This window comes from Mauremys mutica, chromosome 10, assembly GCF_020497125.1.
Source record: "Mauremys mutica isolate MM-2020 ecotype Southern chromosome 10, ASM2049712v1, whole genome shotgun sequence".
In the NCBI taxonomy this organism is placed as follows: Eukaryota; Metazoa; Chordata; order Testudines; family Geoemydidae; genus Mauremys; species Mauremys mutica.
Window position 1 is genome coordinate 67,858,470 of NC_059081.1, and position 19,998 is coordinate 67,878,467.

The window sequence follows — 19,998 nt, forward strand, 5'->3', positions numbered from 1 at the left end:
CTTATTTACTTTACTTACAACAATAGTTTAGTTATATATGATAGATTTATAGAAAGAGATCTTCTAAATACATTAAAATGTATGACTGGCACGCAAAACCTTAAATTAGGGTGAATAAATGAAGACTCGGCACACCACTTCTGAAAGGTTTTTGCAATGCAGACAGTACAAACCAAAGGGTTCTTCTTGCATCCGAAGAAGTGGGTATTCACCCACGAAAGCTCATGCTGCAAAACGTCTGTTAGTCTAGAAGGTGCCACAGGATTCTTTGCTGCTTTCTTTAAGCAAATGATCAACAAATATTCTCCTATTTTCAACTTCATATTGCAGGAAGATGGCTGTCCCGTCTTCTTTCCAAAGGCAAAGCTATTTCAGTTCAGTGTACACCTTCTTTCCCTGAACCCCCTTGCAACAATAAAAATAAAAAAATCACTAGCCACACATTTGGTTTGTAAATCTTTTTATTAAAAGAGTTGTCTTTCCACAGTAGTAAAGCTTTGGCACTTACAGTATAAAAAATAATTACCGATCATAATTACACCAAATTCCTCTTTATCAACTGCATACTAAGTTTCTTCAATACATTTTTTCCCATATAAAAACACTTGAGGGACGGGGAACAAAACTGATAAATAACAGTATGAGATACAAAGATACAGCTAGAAAAATAATAGGATCATTTAGAAAGAATTAGGACTGTGCATATTTTAAATATCACAGTGATGGGGTATGCAGTCACTTAGGTTATTGCTGGCTGCACGCTTAGGTGAAAGCAGAAGAGTTCGGTGGACTTTCCTTCCTCTAAACGTTAGTAGTGTCATTTTTGTTTGCATGGCAAGGGAGCCTTCCATCCCATTTTGATCCCCAACCAATTCACAATTTAGTATCATTTTTTCATTTGAAAATACTGAACGGTATGAAACACTGAGAAAAACAAAACAATACACACTGCTATCAATCATGAGAAAAGTCTGAAACGTGCCAAGAATGATTCTTGGAGAAGCTGTGAGTTGAGCTTAAGCTGGGAAAGTGACTCCGGAGCAGAAGGCCATTCTTAAAGATCTGGATTTGCTAGCATCACTCGTTTGGCTGGCCATTTTGGTGGATAGATTTTTGTTGGTGGTGGTCTAAGACTTGCTGGATGTTACTTTCCTGTTCCATGTTGTGTGTCTGCCTGTACATCTAAGGGCATGAAGCACTCAATTGGGCAATTGACATTCTGTCGGGAGGAAAGGAAACCAGTTAGTGCTCAATACTGTAAAAGACAAGTGCTGTAACGTAGTAATCTCAGCTGAGAACTGCAGCCAAACTCCTTGCATTTGCAGCTGTTTAGATTTCTTACTACAAACCATTCTATTGATCTGCCTTAGTATGTGAAGGTTTGGAATGGAGAAGAACTCCTATTATTTAGGGCCTCAATCCAGCAAAGTACTAAAGCATGTAGTAAGACTTAAACCCGTGATTAAGTCCCATTATAATCAACAACCTTAAGTGCATGCTTAAAATTTAAGCACGTGCTTAAGTTCTTTGCTGAACAAGGCTTTAAAGATTTTGTGTCAACTGCAGAACAAATGGAAATCTGCAAGCGGTTCTAATCCATGATTATTATTAACAAGAGTTGTGGGTAATACACACTCCCCCCCAGGCAAGATTCATAACGAATGGACATGGGGTCTCTATACGTACAGTATTTGTGCTCTGGTGGTATCTCTGTGAAAACTGCGTGTAGGAGTGGCCAGCAGCGCCTTCGGGGGCCGTCTCAGCACCAGGTCTGCGACAGTTGTCACAGCGCCAGCCCTTGAGAAACACACCTCAATTAGATACTGTTTCTAAGGATCCTCATGACAGATGAAGTTAATACTTTATACACAAATCAGATTTCATCCCTGGGGAAACTGCACTGACATCGATGAAGCTACTCCGGTTTGAAACCAGTGTAACAGTGATGATTTTCACACCGCAAGGAAGCAGAAGATGGTGTGAAGTTAAAGTAGGGACTGGTCTCCGCTTTACCTTCCTCCTTATGCATTCCCATTTGTTGCTTTTCTTGCTACCGGCCTCTCTTCTGGCTGTGTGTGACACTAACGTGGACACCCTGTGATTGACAGGTGAGAGTAGCGTAGGGGGTTGGTTTAAGTAAGTCTGCAGTGGGACTCTCAGACTTTTCCAGAGTGGGCTGCATTTCAACAGTGAGACTGTTTCATGAATACCTCCCCACTTACATGTCCCACTCCCCTCTCCCCAACCACTGTGTGAGCATGTAACTGTCCACGGAGCAACTGCTTAGCTGGAAAAGTGTTAGGAAAATATGTATAATTCAGCAGCTGGAAAGGAGGATTGAGCGAGCCCCTATCTTCAGAGACCACTAAGGGCTTGTGGCCAGAGTTTGAGAATCTCTAGTTGGTGTACCGGACGTGTTTGCAAAGCTGGGAGAGGCACAAAGGGAACCAACTTTGACCTTTCTTGACAGTCATCTCTGATTTTGTGGGGGAAGGGCCTTTCCAAGTGTTTATTTGAGAGGTGACAGCATTCCCTGGTCATGTAATTGCTGACTCAAACCTAAACTTCTAAGGTTTTAGCAAGCTATTAATAAAATGTCACATTTCCCACACTGGTTGCCCAGTAATATGCATCATCACATCAGGATTAACATGCCAGACTAGTTCTGCCTACCTGCTGTCCTCCGTAACAAGTACAGGAGCAGATGGCACCAAGGTACTCTTTCTGCCACTGTTCTCCTACGTGGTACATCTTACCATCGTCATAGCATGTTGCCTCGTCTGTGGAGAATCAGAGGAAGAAGCAAGATTCCGTCACATGGTCTATATTTGCTTTTAAGGATTAAGACTTTGGGGGTAGGGCGGTGGGGCGGCTAGAGCAAGAACCCAGGAGGCAAAGCTCCTGTCTCCAGTTCTGCCAATGACTCATTGATTGGCTCTGGTGGGGTCAATTGATTTAAAACACTCCATTTACTCATCATCTGTAAGGCAATGCAGTGCTCTGTCCTGGCCAGCCGAGAGCAATTCCGGGCCCCAGGGCCAGGGCGTCCCTGGGGCGTGGGGGCAGGGCCTGCAGTGGAAGTGATTGTATGCCGTCACTTCCGGGACCAACTGCACCTGTCAGTGGGGCCCCCCAAAGTACAGGGCCCAGAGTGTCATGCGCATCCGTAGGAGCCCTGCGGCCCACCCAGGTGATTTAAAAGGGCCCGGGGCTCCTGGCTGCCGTTGCAGCTACCGCAGCAGTGGCCAGGGGCCCCTGGGCCCTTTTAAATCCGCCCAGCCCCATGGCAATTGTCCCCTTTGCCCGCCTCTGTCGGCAGGCCTGGAGGTTGATGAGCCTGCTACAGCCTTGTCTAACAGAGAAGGGTCTTTTAGTTCATGCTTTAAAATCCAGAGATCCGAGCTACAGTCCCCTGTACCGTTCACCCATCATGGAGTGCCGTGTTACACAGAGTAAAACAGGCCCATTTTAACCGTACTTAGGTTCCACCCACTCTGTGCCACAATGGCGAGAGTCTAAGAGCACAGATAAGATGAAAGCCTGAAACTGAGAGTTAATGTCAATATGAAGGGACGTACGCGGGTCACACTTGAATTCTCCCTTTCCGTTGCCGAGACACGTGCAGCTCATCATCTGGCCGCCCTCACCCTGGCGGTCCCACTTCTCCCCGATCTTGTAGTTCACCCCGTTGTCGTGGCACCATTCTGAATGAACCAGAGGAACAACCGTCAGGTGGTTACTCTACACAGGCCTGTTGCTTAAGGAGCGGAAAATTGATCTGTGAAGCCTCATGCGCCAACCAAAGGGGAGGAGAGAGAAATCCAAGGTCCAAGGAGAAATCCACGGCTTGTGTAAATGGGCACAACTCTCTGGATGTTAGCAGAGTTGCCCCTCCTTTTCCCAGCTGTCAATCTGAGATTAGGACTTTAAGTGGGAGAGGGGCCATTTTAGATTGGGTAAAGGTGGAGGAGCCTCTCCAGGAAGGAAGAGGTGGGAAAGAATTTAAAAATGTCATTCGTAGGGAATCCCTGGAACTACATAAAAAGGAAGCTTAATTAAACAGGAACTTAAGCAGGGGAGGAAATGTACTTGTCTTTTAAAGAAGTAAATAGACAGTATAATCATTTCACACCGATAATGTGAAAACAGTGAAACCTTGTGTACCAAATGATGTAATAGAACAATTAGACCTATGAAAAAAGGTCTGCCTTGTAGCAATTACTCTCAAAGCTACATACAACATAGAAATTCCCTTTTTGCTTTGCTTACTTTGTAATATAAAGCACAATTTAAATCAGTAAGACATGCGCCCTATGGAACCACTTAATCACGTTTACTTTGTTTCATCCCTGATCCTTCAGCTGAATATTGTCTACTTAAGCCCAAGTCCTGCGAAGGCTCAAACTAGATGCGACTGCAATGGTGCTGTTTGTTTGGCAACACGCACTGCCAGCCTGAAGGTGTTAGGACGGTACGTTCAAACCAACCCAAACTTTGCTCCCAAGTCAACTTAATGAGAGTTGTATCAAATCCATTGTGCTGATGGATAAAGTTAGGACTTAGAAATCCAATATATTTAATTATGCAGGGTTATTTTCTTAAATGACTGTTCTGATCTACTTTAGACACGCAGTCTCTCCTTTTCAAGCATTAACTGGACTCCCCTAGCAATGGAAGGGAAAATGTTCATTTCCTCACAGAAGCTTTACCGATAAATACAAACATGACCGTTGTTTATGCAGTAAACAGCAGTACTGGATAAGCTGCAAAGTCCAACCACAGCTAACCAGTTTTCCATCATTTGATGATACAACACATGTACTAGAGTGTGCATTTATTTGCTTCATGTTTGGGTCAGCTTGCATCTGCCAAACATGCCGTTTAGTGCTAATTCGGCATGGAGTTTAGTGGTCTGCGGGGATGGACAAAAGCAAGCTACTCACTAGATGAATCGCATCGGAAATGACCACTGCCAAAGCCCAAGCACTGGCACCAGAGTTTAAAGCCCGTTTCAGACAATCGCTCCCATTCCTCTCCAATGGAGTAGAAGGAGCCAGTGTAAGTATCGTAACACGTGTCGTCGGTTGGCTGGTTCACTCCTTCAGACACTGGAAAGAAGAGAACAAAGAGGCGTTATACACAGGGATACAAACCTAGAAAGAGAAGAACGGTCATAACTGAATGCACATTCCCAGTAGTGATGGAGCATTCGCTTGGCTGTGCTGTCAGCATAACAGCCTCCCTAGGATTTATTTTACAGGTGCGTTTGGTAGAGCAGTAGAGTGATGATAAAAACCTCATAGGTGAAAGTTATTTTCATTTTGACCTGCCAGGTTTCAAGCGCGCACACATTTTGCATTCGCTACTGGAAAGCAGTGATCTAACTAACCCACCTTTACAGAGAAACGTGCTGGACTCGCACGGAGCAGCAGGCGTTTGGATTCTGTGATGCACAATGGGGGAGTGATACTTTTCAGGCGTGCTGGGTCTACTGGGGCCCGAGCTGAACTCTGGCACAGAACAAAACCTCAAGTGACAGAGGAGAAGGAATACCTCAGGGAGGGATCTTGCTCATGTAAGGTCCCACTGTCTGCCCATGCGTGGAGTCGGACTCCACCCAGCCAGTCTGCCCATATACAGCGAACTTGCCAGGCGATTTACAGCCAGCAGAGGTGTTGGTTACACCACAGCTCTCAGGCAGGGAGAGCTGGACCCTATGGCCCAAAGACAGCCTCCCAGCAGGCAACTCTATTAACCAGGGAGATGGTTAACCAGCAATTCATCTGGCCAATTGCCATCCATTGGTCACTGGAGAGACAGGGAGGAGGAGTAGAAGGACTCAAAGTAACCCCTTTGTCATGGTACGTACATTATTTTGGTTCCAGTAATTCGATGTTGGGTGGGAATGTTGGCATTATCACAGGCCTAGCATCTCTGACTTCCGCTAGGACAGTCTCTCTCACCACCAGACGTTGGTCCAATAAAAGAACAGAACCAACAAAAGTTGGTTGGCACCCACCTCGCTCTCAATGCACATTCAGGCAGTAGACTAGCCTCAGCTCTTATCATCGAGTCAGTATACTGCATAGTCATCTGCACCACAGAACCAGAAAGAACTGTTTCTTTAGTGTATGTTGTAAATAAGATGTGAAACAAGGAAACAGGGTGCTCCTAACCTATTGCACTGCAGCCTAGCGAGTGCCTGGTAAGATCCGGCCTGTGGGTAAGAGGTGCAAGGCAGAGTTTTGCCCAGACTGTTTAGCTTAAACCTACCAGCATTGCCCACTGTGACAACCTCTTCCATAACTTTGTGTTTCCTACGATCTTTCAGTGCCTCCACGATGATGTTGTAGGTGGCACCTCTAGTAAGGCCGGTCAGGGTAGCAGAAGAGGAAGTTCCAGGAACTCTGAACTGCAAGTACATCACCACAAAATTGGCTTTAGCAAGAGTATGCTGCTGAGGGTAAGGCTGGTGTCTTCATACGTGATTGTACCATGTCTTGCAAAATGGGGCCCAGTCCCGTGCCTAACAAATATCAATGAATTCAGCCTCCATGTCCCATGGTGAAGTAGGGATCTACTACGATCTCAGTTTAGACAAAGGTGAAGTGACTTGCCCCATATCACCCAGGAAGTCATTAGTAGAACAGGAACAGAACCCAAATCCCCAGTGTTTTACTTTAGCCACAAGACCATCTTTCGACCAGCAATATTAACTTGGCTGCCTCATTCCACTACTGAATTTCATAGTATCATAGAAGTGTAGGACTGGAAGGGACCTCAGTAAGTTAGTTCAGCCCCCTGCACTGAGGCAGGTTTATGTATTATCTAGACCATCCCTGACAGCTGTTTGTCCAACCTGTTCTTAAAGCCCTCGGGTGATAGGGATTCCACAACCTTATATAGGTCTCTTCTTAAGCACTTTTATAGGATAAAATCCCCAAGTATCCTTCGCTGTATTAGCACTTTCTTATGGAAAAGTGCAAACAGAGCCCCAGGGTCTTTCTGTTTTAGCCAATATACCCTCTGTTCTCCCCCAGGCACAGTGCCACCCTCAGGGCCCTGCCCTCAGCCAGAGGCTAAAACAGCGTTAACCTGACAGGGCTGCTAATACTACACGGTGAAGTGGCAAGCAGAAGTTACCTAGGATGGATGCAGATGGAATCTTAGAGCCAGAACTTGCTTATATCAACTCTACAATGCAACCACAGGAAGCTAGAATCCCAAGGTCCTGTCTCCTTAAATGTCTGAGGACTGCTGTAGTCAAGTCCAATAGGGTGGCAGCATTCACAGTGCATCTGAGAAACAACAATCAATTACCTGTAAAGGCTGTTCGTCGGTGCCGACTGGTTGGCATGAGATGACGTATTCAGAGCTCTCCAGCAGGGGCCTCCAAGAGATGGTTGTCTGAGAAAGAGCTTCCTGGACCGTGGTGTCATTGTGCGGAAAGTCCACTCTTGGGCCTGGGTATCTGTTACCATGGTTGATTTCTTCGTCCACATTTGGTGCCTGCGGTCTTGGCCGGTGCCTAATGGGAGTTGCTGTGGTGGGAGCGGTGGTCCTTCTAAAACCATGTTCCTCAAAGAAGACTTGCTGTCCCTGGTTCACTAGTGTTTGCTGGCCACTGGTGCCTGGAAGTTGGATACCATTTCCATTGTCAAACCTGTTTGTGTCAGGAATCCTCTCCACCGTGGAAGGTACGTCCAGAATCTCTGGTCCGCCTTGGTTGGGGTGCGGCAGGGTTACCAGCTGCGGGAGCTTGTCTAGCCAAAGAAAGGTTAGAAGCCATAAAGCAAAGCACCTTAAGCCCCAGCATTAGTTATGATAAACTAGGCAACTACAGTGAATGCTGTAAAGCGCTCAAAGCAATTAAATGTTAGCAACTCTCCCACGAGTACAGCACACTTTTTTTAACCTCTCTGGGATTACTCTACAGAGGCTATTTTTTGAAGTGTGGGAAGGGTAAGAGAAAAAATCTGTTATTAATTTTCATACTATTGAGGCAAAGCTATAGTCACTGCACCCAGAGAAGCCACCAATGCGCAAATTAAGAAAACAAGAGATGATTGCAATAGACATTCATAGTCCACCAATTGAAGAAAACCTTGGGCATGTGCTAAGGGATTCCCTCTTATGCTATTGAGGTCTCCAGCTGGATGACAGAGATTTTACTGGCTACCTTCTCCTTGCAGCGCCTCACAGACGGGACACGAAGTCAGACAAATTCAAATGTATCAAAAGTGTGCATCAAATGAACAGCTTCAGTCCATGTGGGCTTCCCACTGAGCCCATCACAGGCTAGAAGGAAAGTGAGTGTTAGACACTAAGGACCTGAGATTGCATTCAGTTTGTTTCTTCATTTCATTATGGCTGAAAGGAAGAAACAAACTGAATGCAATCTCAGGTCCTCAGTGTCTGAGCCCACTGAACTGTGCTTTGCACTGTTCAGCAGATCACCTCGTCCGTTGCAGAACCGCTGCTTATGAAAATGTATCCCTCTTTTTAAGGGAAGAAAAAGAAAATGAAGGAAAAATGCTACTTTCTACAAGCAGCCTGTCACTTAGGGAAACCTTGTATTTGATTAACAACATATACCAGTGAAAAGGATATTTTAAGCAATGTTATAAAATTAGCCCTCTGGAGAAGACATTACCCCCAGCCCTGAGACTCCCCAGTGAGGAGAGGTCAACTTCTCCCCTCAACGTGGACCGGAACATTATTTTACCTGTCTTTTTCCTGCCAACCAATGGCTCGCTCCTCTGATTGTTCTTCACAGCAATTATGTAGATGGTGTATTCGATTCCTGGCTCCAGACCTGGGGAGGAACAGAATGACCTCATGCTTGAGGAAACCCCTAATTACAAAATGAGTCCGGGATAGCTAAACAGAGTCTCCTCAAGGTTTCACTCCCTTCTATGGTTTCTAATACTAGAGCTTTCTGCACAAATACAATGCATTTTCCAATCAGAGTTGTACTAAGCAAAATAATCTATTTAGGTTTCCTTGTGTTATCATAGAATCATAGAATATCAGGGCTGGAAGAGACCTCAGGAGGTCATCTAGTCCAACCCCCTGCTCAAAGCAGGACCAATCCCCAACTAAATCATCTCAGCCAGGGCTTTGTCAAGCCTGACCTTAAAAACCTCTAAGGAAGGAGATTCCATCACTTCCTTAGGTAACCCCATTCCAGTGCTTCACCACCCTCCTAGTGAAAAAGTTTTTCCTAATATCCAACCTAAACCTCCCCCACTTGAGACCACATCGTCATCTTTGGCTTCTCCTTGCTCTAGCAGGGTGTAATCTGCACCAGCCCTTTACCTGGTACAGATTATTTGTCCTTCTGTGCCTGCTCAGTGGCACTGGCTGGCACGTGGGGGGGATGGAGTTGATCCCAGGCTCTGCCCACATGCACAGCTCCACAGTGTCTGATCCCCACCTGGGCTAAGACCCGTGGTGCTGGCAAGTGTACACCTCCTGGACCTCCTGCTGGATCACATGGGGAATGCCACCATCAGACGTACCGGTAAGAGTGGCCTCCGTGGTGCCGGCATGGGGGCGAGGGATCAGCTCCTTGGGCTGTGCGCCGGGTCTCTCATATTTGAGGATGTAGCCTGTGATCCGGGCACGGGGTGGCTGCCAAGCAATCAGCAGGGAGTTGCTTGTGGTTGTGAGGAAGCGCAGATTGGAAGGAGCATCGATGGCTAAGGGCAAACAAAATCAGTTAATGAATGTGGTAAAAGCAAACATGACTTCATCTCCCCTGCCCTGAGGGCTGAAGACAAATAACGGGTTTCCATAGGCTGCAGTCACCCTCTGACGATAATCCACTTCATGCTCAAAGAGGGAAACATAAGGCTGTAAAATGCAGTAAACTACATATATGATCAAAGTCAAGGAAAGACAAGTATAATTTCTGTTCAGATGTAAAAGAAACAAGAAGAGCCATTACCGGTGGAAGCATCAATCACTACAGGGGAACTGCGGGCATTCTCGTTCACCGTGTAAAGGTAGATCTTATAGTCCGTGCCTGGTTGCAAGCCTGGAATTAGAGTAGAAATATTACAGGTTCAGCCTTGCCTGGTTAAAAAGTGATCCAGAAAGCTGCTGCAATCACTGCTACAGGTAGAATCTAACTAGCTCTTAATGCCCAGGCTGGGTGTGTTGGCTGCAGACCTGCAAGGAATTAGGGGTGAGGTTTTTCCAAAGCACCTCGTTGGCTTAGCTTTGCTCCCGCTTAAGTCAATGGGAGCAGAGTTAGGTCCATGCCGAGTGCTTTTGAAAATCCCATTCATAAATCCGAGATGGTGGTTACCTTTATCCAAGAAATACACATCTTCTAACAGGGTATTCAGCCTCCTACCATCACTGCTCTCCCTTAGCTTCAGATACAGGGCACAAAACTATGACCAATCAGTGCATAAAGGGTTGCTACAAGGAGATGGGGACATTGCTCTCATTAGTTCCCAATGATCAAGGTAGGAATAATGAATGGAAAAGCGAAACAATGTACCAGTGGAACCAGCAGAAAACGTGAATGCAAAGATGATCTAGGGAATGGAACCAAGAGGGTCGTGGAATGATAGTCACTGGAGATCTATTCAGATCTTAGAAGGTTCCTAATGGAAATGGTCTAGAAATATTAGTCCCGCATGAAATCAGGCAGCTGGACCTCTGGACCAACTAACAAGGCTCTGATCATGATGTGAAACAAGATCTGCAAAGTGCAAGTGAGAAATCCAGTACTCAAGAGTATTAATGGTCTGAAAAAGTGCACTTCCTTAGCAGCTGCTCTGGAAAACACTTCCATCCTCAGACAAAATGTGAACACTCACATGACTATTTTCCTGCACTCCCATCAAATCAGGGCCAGATTCTATAACCCCTCCATGCAAGGAATGTTATTTTCAATCTGCTCTCAGAGGACTTGGTAGGATCAAAGGCTTTAATGAGGGTTCTCAAGGTTAATGTGTATGTGTGTTAGAAGCTCAGCATGAAGGGGCACCTAAATTCCACTTGAGCTCCCACCAAGGTATCCCCAGTACAGATTAGCAACCAGATGTATCTCCAATGAGTGTGGTCACTGAAAGATATTACAATGCAGAAGAGATGGTCTGATGAAGAATCTCATTTACCAGTGATGGTGTAAGATCTAACATCAGGGCTAATGGTCCGTTGAATGGGGCTCTGGCTATCTGCTGGGATGGCTTCAACCTGGAAACCGGTGATAGTTTCTGTCTTGGTGCGCCAGATGATTGTGACGGTTGTCTCGGTAACATCTGTCACACGGGCCCTGCGGGGAGGGCTGATATCTGCACAGAAGGATCTGAGATCAGTATAACGGGCAGAAGCAATGATTTGGCAGAGGGTAGGGGATGTCTACAAGAAAAAATCCACAAACAGAATCTTTGAAATTCATCAACTATTTTTAAAGGGCCACAGGCTGATGTCTTCACTCAGTTGCTTCTACTAGGTCCTTACAGAGGACTCAGCCCATTGACTCGATGCACAGCACCTGCTGCTATATGTAAAGTAGGATTGCTTACTCTCCAGGGTGGTGACCACACCATGGGCTGGCCGGCTAGTCAGAGAGTCCTTCAGAGCATACACACTGACTTCATACTTGGTTGCCACCTAGAAATAACAAAGTTATACAATGATCAGGGAGCTACATGGAATGTCTGATCTTCAGAAAAGCAGGTAAAGCTGGGACACAAGGAAACAAGCATGAGCTAATCCAGAAGTTAGTAGATTCACATTGGTTAGTCACCATGGATGTCCTATTTAAGCAGAGACTGGGAATGGTTGGGTCATTACACTAATTGAATCTATTTCCCTCTGTTAAGTTCTCCTCACACCTTCTATGGGTCATCTTAATTATCATTTCAAAAGTTTTTTTTTTCCTCCTGCTGATGATAGCTCATCTCAATTGATTAGACTCTTCCTGTTGGTATGCATACTTCCACCTTTTCATGTTCTCTGTATGTATAAATATCTCCTGTCTGTGTGTTCCATTCAATGCATCCGAAGAAGTGAGCTGTAGCTCACGAAAGCTCATACTGAAATAAATTTGTTAGTCTCTAAGGTGCCACAAGTACTCCTGTTCTTTTTGCGGATACAGACTAACACGGCTGCTACTCTGAAACCTATTTAAACATGAAACTCTTAAAAAAATAGAGATCAAGTGAGCTCACGATCACCAGGAGGGTTAGATTTACTTCCAGTTAAAATGCAAAAATAAAAAAAGTGAGATCTGATTTTCATCTCAGTTAAACTGGCATAACTCAGTTCAAGTCAGTGGTGTTACTCTGGTATAAAACAGACACAAGTCAGAATTGAATCAGGCTCCTGTTTCCCCCCACACACACCCTCAAGCAAACCACATTTAGGCTGAAACTGTTATTAGCGACTACTTGAAACCTTAACTTTGAAAATGTATTTGAAATAAATACATGAAAAAAATTGAAGTGGGTAGCCTGGTAGAGCAAGGGCAGCCAGTACTAGGAACCCAAGATCCTTCATGAATGTTGGCCAGCAGTGCTAAGTGTATATTGGAGTACAACCATAATATTTGTGTGATTATCCGCTTGCAGCATTTCTGGATCTATAACAGTAGTAGAATCATAGGATAGGAAGGGACCTCAGGGGGTCATCTAGTCTAACCCTCTTGCTCAAAGCAGGACCAATCCCCAAATAAATCTCTCCTCAAGGATTGAACTCACAACCCTGAGTTTAGCAGGCTAATGCTCAAACCACTGAGCTATCCCTCCCCCCCACACACAGGGAAGCAGAAGAAATTACAGTGGAAACCTGGATGGCTTTGAGGTTTTGGGGGCAGAAAGCTGTCTCTGGGCTGCAGAAGCTTAGGATTCCTGAGAAGAAGGTAATATATGCACTGAGCTACATAACGCTAACAGAAACATTGTACTACCAAAGGGTGCTCTGCTTTGAGAAAAATTTCAATGGAAGTTCCAGATCGTCGTTTAATGGGGTCAGATCAGCAGCTCTTGAGTCCACTGGAACTAATTCAGTTTAGAGCAGCTGGAGCTGGCCCAATTCAGGTTTGAAAATGAATTTAATGAAAAATTTTAATTTTTGCAAATTATTCAGAAGCTTCCAAAAAAATGATTGATAGATTCACTGAGTCTAAGGCCAGAAGGGACCGTTAGATCCTCTAGTCTGACCTCCTGCATAACACCGGCCAGAGAATTTCACCAATCCTCTGGTAACGAGCCCAGTAGCTTGTGTATGACAGACGCATATTTGCCTGAGAAGCCCTCAGGCTGTACTGGTAGGGGCGGAGTGAAGAGGGGACAGGGAGACTGCAGTTTAAGCAGACAGATCCACTGTCTTTTAACTATTGGGATCCAAGGGATCTATGCTCCACAGCTAACCAGACTTAAAACAAAGGCCAGACTGGCAGGAGCTATGCTGATTTACCCCCGCTGCAGTTCTGGCCCAAAGCATTTTTAAATTGCTTAAGAAATCCAACATCCCCCATTCCCACGCCGCACCCATTAAAATGAAAGATCAAAATGTCACCATTAATCCCGACACGACAGCAAATGTGCTGTCTGGGGAGAGGTTGATTTCTTTCATCGGCCCTGTCTTTTCCTTGGGATTCACTCGCACTCTGTAGCCAGTGAGACGAACGTTGGGCGCGTTCCAGTTGACTTTCAGGCTGGTTGGAGTTACTTGAACAAACTGCAGGTTTGTTGGAGGAGGAATCGCTGTGAAAATTGTAATTAGACGACCGTTAGTTTGGAAGAACATGCCACCAGTCAAGATAGCTCACGATATCAATCGTGAGCATGAAATAGTCCTAGGTGTGAAATACACAAGCGAGGGCCTAGGGTAATGATCTATCTTGGGTAGCTATTGGATCCCGTCACCGTACTATGTAGGAGCTAGAGTGTTCAAGGATCAGACTTGGATGCCCAAATCTGTGATGCTACTTCTCTCCAGAAAAGCTGCCTTTGGTGGTGCTTACATTCAGTAGGTGAGTCTCTACGTCCGTCCGTTCCTCTTCTACCTTTCTCTACTCTTCATGCCCTCAAAATATTTTAGAACAGTTTCACCACGGCCTTGCAGCTTGTCTAACTCCACTGACCTCTACAGAGTTACTCCGGATGTACAAGGGCACAAGAGTGGAGAAGAAGGCCCAGTGAGTATAGAGAGGATGTAAAAATACTGCCAAGCCCAAATGAGAGCATTTAACAGCCACCTACACAGGTGTAGATGACTACATAAGGCAGTGGAGGATCAGGGCTGTGAAAGCCATAATGCTGTTTACATATGATATCTTCCCGAGCTAATATACTCAATGCTTGAATAAAGAACTTTTTAGAAGAAATCACTTGGTTCCTATAAACTAAAGAAACAGAAGCACCATGGGACATATTGATTATCTTATTAGTTGTCATTCTTGGTTTATAACAGAACAAATATATAGCTTACCACCATCATGCCCACGATTACCAGGATGCTGCAAAGCACTCTGATTTTACAGCATGGAGATACAATGCAATTCTCCCTTGCTTACTGAAATAGGGCCTCATTCAAAGCCCATGAAAATCAACAGAACTCCAATAGCTTTCTAAAAGGGTCCCTAAGGGGAAACCCAGACAGTGGTTTAAGAACCATTGTTTGCATTTATGACAGGTACAAACAGCCTGTCCAGTTTCAATCATTCTAGCACTTAGGATAGTTTAAATTTCTTTTTTATATTAATCTGTAAATTAAGATCCATAATCTTCCCTGCACTCATGTCAGCTTTTCATTTGCAAATTAATGGAGGTGTCGCTTGTAAAGTGCTATCAGGACTTTGCTGGTAACGCGGAACGCTGCAGTAGATTTCAGATTGCTAGCAGCAGACAGAGCTCCCATAATAGTTCCGGTCCCTAGTTCTTGAGCAAAGACCCAGTTGAAATTTATACAACCACTGGTGTGAATTGGGAATTATTTCACAAGAGGGAAATTCTAAATCAATATAGGAGGAAACGGTAATTATTTTCTGTGTGTGCACGTGTTTCTCTTATTTCATAGAGGAGATTGGTTAATAAAAAGTTTAATCAATGGAACTAGCAGGATCTGGCTCTGATGTGGTCTCTAGCAGGACGGCCATGCTCCTGTGAAAGAGCGTATCATACCAACATGCGTGTTGGCCATGAAGCACAGTTGTAGCTGTGAGACAGCAAACAAGGTAACTTGCAATATCCAGAGCCAGAACATGTCTAGGCCTCATGCCAGGCATCGGATGCTTGAACAATCGTATCTCTCCTGTTGTACCCTTGAAACGAGGACCTGATGGTTACGTACTGGAGGCACTCTTCTGAAGGGAGCCTACCTTTACCCTGTTGCGGGAAAGGTGTAAATAACCAGCTGGGGGCAGGCTGTGACATACAGAGGGCTGCGCTTTGCAGCAGAGCAATGCCAACAGAGGGATTGGGAAGCACTTGGGGTACAAAAGGGCTAAGTGGCCTATAGGTGTAGCAGGGACTGTCCTGAAAGAATATATAGGTTTAAAGGATGGGTCCTGGCCTCCGATTCATTTCATCCCTGGCAGCACAAAAGGGACAGGAAACCGCCCTTTGCCCTTGAGATCATCTGTCCCTAGTCCTGCCACTGCCACCCTGGGCATCCAAAGAGAGGAGGGTGTGTGGCTAGTGTGTGATATGCTCCTGGGATGGCTCCTTGAGGACTGTTACTGTCTGCTCAGGCCAGGCTGCTCTAACGTGTGCTGGGGACCAGATCACCCCCTGAATTGCACTAGGATCGGTAGGGACAGGGGCTAAAAGGTGATGGAAGACGCCTGCTCTGAGGTATCTGTGATGTGGCCCTAACTATGCTATCCTCAGCAGCCAACCATTATTGTAACTCTCGCCTTCCAGAGGTTCACTTAATAAATACTTAGTAATCTTCAAGCATCATCCACCTCTCCAACAAAACTAAGCCCCCTCTCAATAGCAAATATCTCCCAGGCTCCTATGGAGGTTCTCCCGCAGCCGGGCACCAACTGCACACAGAAGGACACGGGACCCACCAGGGCTTAAGCCATGGTTGCTATGGCCCGCTGGGCGGTGTAGACAGAGGTGTACCTGTGGACTGGGTCCCGATCAGGGGCTGGCTCTCCAGGTCATTGTGCAAGGCAACGATGCTGACAGTGTACTCAGAACCGGGCCTGAGGCCATGCAGCTCGGCAGTGTCGTCTTCACCGTCGGGGGCGGGCACTAGCTCATGGATTCCATCCTCAGGGCTTGAGTAGGTCACCCTATAGCTGGTGACTTGCCCCTGGGGGCTTTCCCAAGCAATTTTGATGGAATCGACATCCACCTCAGTGAATGTCAGTCCTTTAGGGCGGTCAATGTCTGTTAGGCAAATTAACGGTAAGAGGTTATGCGATCAAAGCAGGTTGTGGGGAGGGGGAAAAGAAGCATTCTGATTACATGCAAAGCAGTCTTCAAGTTTGCAGGTGCCCAATTCTCCCCTGCCTTGCACAGGTCTTTACACCTCTGCTTAGTGAGTGTAAAACGCAATGGGTGAAATCCCAGCCCCACTGAGGTCCATAGGAGTTTTGCCATTGACTTGAATGAGGCCAAGATTTCACCCCACCATGTGTCTGATTCTCGTTTACACTAAGGCCCCTTTACGCCACTCGGCTCCGATAGAAAGGCCTTAAAATGCCAGAAATGTAATTTACACACACCATGAGTCTCCTTTACAGTGGCCCAGTGAGGTAAGGAGCCTTGATGTGCATTGAAATCAGGCCCCACCATTCTGATTTCGTAGCCTTTCACACCCCCGTTGCACTCACTCTTCACTAGTGTAAGTAACCGTACGAGGCCGAGGAGCATCAGTCCCACAATTTTCTTTCATAAATTAACATCCAATTACATCATTTGTAACGATAGCAAATTACTATGGAGATTATATTATAAATCAATAAAAACCTTTGGCTTTATAACGAGCATGCATGGGATGCCCATATACACACAATTATCTCACAGATATACCCACAAATTAGAGCCACTCATTATCGTCATCTCATTAGATTACACTTGAGCATAAAATCGTAAGCCGGGTAAATACGCACAGCTCCGGTGAGGACTTTTGTGGAGCTATCCACATTTACACCTGCTGAGGACTGGGCCCGTAATCATCAGATATGAATTACTCTTCATAACGATTCACAGAGTCACTGTTTTGCAATGTGATGTTAGCCCTGTAGACCTGCATTCCTTATGCTTTAGGGTTAGCAAAGGTGATTTTATAGGAAACTTTTGGCTTAAGACTGATGCAGCTTGTGCAATACGCCTATGCAACACTTCAAGAAAATTCCTGTTCTGCTTACCATAGTTTTATAGTTATTTGGGTTAGATTGTGGCTTTACAGGCGAGCCTGAGCAAGGACAGGTTCCTACACCATGACGCACCAGGAGTAGCCCTGGGAGATACTGTGCATTAGAAATACCCCTCTAAGTGACAGGTTCTTCCTTGCTTTCTCCTTGCTCCCCAAATAGTACTTTGTCACTGTCCTACACCAGCAGGCCAGCACGCAGAAGAATGGACCAAGACTCCACCCATTGCCCACCCAGCTGCTCTCGGGAGTGAGCAATCGGCTGTGTAAGCCATGCTTACTTTTGCATACCTGGTCCCAAGGTCTAGTGGCCTACAAAAGGGTGTAAAGCGGGTTCTTACTCGCTCGCTCAGGCAAATGCTCTACGTTAAAATCTAGCCCTCTAAAACCACCTTTGCCCTCCAGCTCTAGAAATGAGGTCTATGCAAAACATTTTTCAAAGATTCGCTAAAGGCAAACAAACAAAGAAAAAAAATGATTCTGCTTAGGCCATTTTTAGTGAAAGAAAACAAAAGCATGGCATTGTGTGGGATTGCATATTTTGGCAGCATTTTGGGGGACTGCGTATTTTGGCATCTGATCCAGCTAGCTATTTCTTAATAAGAGGGGTGCTCGTCCTTTTCTGGAATCTAGATGTCCCCAGAGTTCCCACAGTAAAAGGTGCACACAGCAGAAGATACTAGAGGTGGGTTTGGTGGTTGTTTTGTTTCTTCTGTGAAATTAAATACATACTGGTAACGGCGGTCTCAACCAGAGGGAGGCTCTCTCCGTTTTGACTCTGAGCATAGACACTAACCACATACTCGACTGTGGGCTGCAGGCCCTCGATGGTAGTTTGGGTTTGATCTGCAAGGAAAAGACAACACCAGGATAATTTGGAATAGAGAGATGATTTTGTGTCTTAAGCCTAGATCTTCAAAGGTATTTAGGTGCCAGACTCCCATTGAAATCAGTCCCCTTGAGGCCACGTGGCAGACAAGGGAGCAAAGTCATAGTCGAAGCTGTGCGTGGTGGCCGGGTGGAGGTAAAAGTGGCTATGCAGATTGTCTCCTGCCCATCGCCGCAGAAAGTCTGTGTGGGTTGCTTGGGGAAAGCAGGAGGGGCCAGGAAAAGGAACCAAAGCAATTTCACTGAAGGACTCACATGCCCCACGCTACTCGCTACGTAAAAACCAGGGACTGGTCAGCGTGGCTCTGTCTGGGAATTCTACTGGAGAGGGCAGAGAGATTCAGTCACCAGTGGTCACATGGCAGACCTGCTGCCTTTGCTGGGTGGCTGCTGGGAACCCGCAGATCTGGGACAGGGTTTTCTCTGGCTCGCCAACCTTTTCAGCTTTTTCCAGCTTCCTGGCCTAGTCCCTTGCATGGAATGGGCACAGCTCACTGCAGAGCTTGGGGAGGTGGGAGGAAGCAGGGGGGTAACACAGCCAAGCAGCTACACATTCATTCCCATGGGGAATTCTGACTGCATGCTTCGAGTCGTGGGCCTTATTTTTAAAGCTGGACCAAACTTTGGTCAATTTGCCTTGCTGCGGTACTGAGCAAAGGTACTGAACTGTAGCCTAAGACCCACTGCGATGCCAAACGTCGGCAGAGTCAGACTAGATTGGCCGAACCTGGCCTGACTCATGTATACCAAGGCTCCTTCACAGCCTGCTCCAGAGCCCTTCAAGTGAGTGTTACTGTCATTCATACCCACTCGAAGGCCCCTTGAGGCTGCTGGAGCCCTGTGATCAGTCTCTCCACGTTAGAGAAACAAAACAAATGCAGCCAGATCTTCACCACTTTTTGGAATGGAATTGAACATTAACCTGGCCAGAGCAGGGAACAGCCTTGAGAGCTAATCTCAGTACAGCTGGTAAAACACACTGAAATGTCCCAGAGGGCAAAATGCAAAGTTATCAGAAGAGCAATTAAGCCAACATGCTCAGGCCGAGAGGGAAATCTTCCCCAGGCACTCTCAAGTGACTCACTCGGGGGTTTAAGAAGTGGTGCCGAAGGACTCCAGGCAATTGGGGCGAGATCCCTAGGGATGTAAAGACATACTCACCTGCAGGGACAGTTTTTGTTTTCATGGGCCCATGGCCATCCTTGGGGACGCTTGTCACTCGGTAACCCGTGACCGGAGAAGTTGAAGGTAGCCATCTGACACTGATGCTGCTATCCTGAACATCGGTCACTTGCATCTGGGATGGCGTGTCAATCTCTGCACATTGAAAAATAAGCCCTGTGAGCATCTGCAATGCAGAAAGTCTCCTTTCCTCATGGTATCCCATGTCCATAGGGCCCCCTGTGACCTCCCACCTGCAACTTCTTCTGCTTTTCTTCTTTTAGACTGTTACTGGTTTTTTAATGGAAAAACCCATGCTGCTCTGACTTATTATTTGTACCATAATAGCACATATTATTATTGATCACAGTGGTGCCTGTGAATGGAACCCCATAGTACAGACAGAGCACTCGACAGCCCCTGTTCCAAGCACTTTACAATCTGACTAGGGGTCCCAATGAAGAATCATATTTCAGGCCCATAGTGCTTTGTTCACTACATCCAATACCCATTAAGGGCAGTGGAAGTCTTTTAAAAGGGCCATTAAAGAGATTTTCCATGAGTTTCAATGGGAGTTGGCTCAAACCTTATGCAAAC

General features: G+C 45.9%; 1 protein-coding gene across 7 annotated transcripts in view; it reads right to left on the bottom strand.

Moving 5' to 3' along the window:
- Positions 1-443: 443 nt before the first annotated feature.
- The window catches only part of FN1 (fibronectin 1), a 68,233-nt gene continuing 48,678 nt past the window's right edge, over positions 444-19,998 (bottom strand). For 3 of the 7 annotated variants that reach the window (XM_045033103.1, XM_045033099.1, XM_045033098.1), the window contains 16 exons: positions 19,402-19,557; positions 18,085-18,198; positions 16,095-16,364; positions 13,540-13,727; positions 11,544-11,631; positions 11,133-11,309; positions 9,950-10,039; positions 9,522-9,701; positions 8,726-8,815; positions 7,321-7,763; positions 6,274-6,412; positions 4,944-5,108; positions 3,579-3,704; positions 2,674-2,780; positions 1,687-1,797; positions 444-1,219 (listed from right to left, as the gene is read on the bottom strand). In XM_045033103.1, coding sequence (XP_044889038.1) covers positions 1,145-1,219; positions 1,687-1,797; positions 2,674-2,780; positions 3,579-3,704; positions 4,944-5,108; positions 6,274-6,412; positions 7,321-7,763; positions 8,726-8,815; positions 9,522-9,701; positions 9,950-10,039; positions 11,133-11,309; positions 11,544-11,631; positions 13,540-13,727; positions 16,095-16,364; positions 18,085-18,198; positions 19,402-19,557 — 2,519 coding nt within the window. In that variant the 3' untranslated portion in view covers positions 444-1,144. The remainder of the gene's footprint in view (positions 1,220-1,686; positions 1,798-2,673; positions 2,781-3,578; positions 3,705-4,943; positions 5,109-6,273; positions 6,413-7,320; positions 7,764-8,725; positions 8,816-9,521; positions 9,702-9,949; positions 10,040-11,132; positions 11,310-11,543; positions 11,632-13,539; positions 13,728-16,094; positions 16,365-18,084; positions 18,199-19,401; positions 19,558-19,998) is intronic. The other 4 variants (XM_045033105.1, XM_045033102.1, XM_045033101.1 and 1 more) reach the window with 2 other exon arrangements.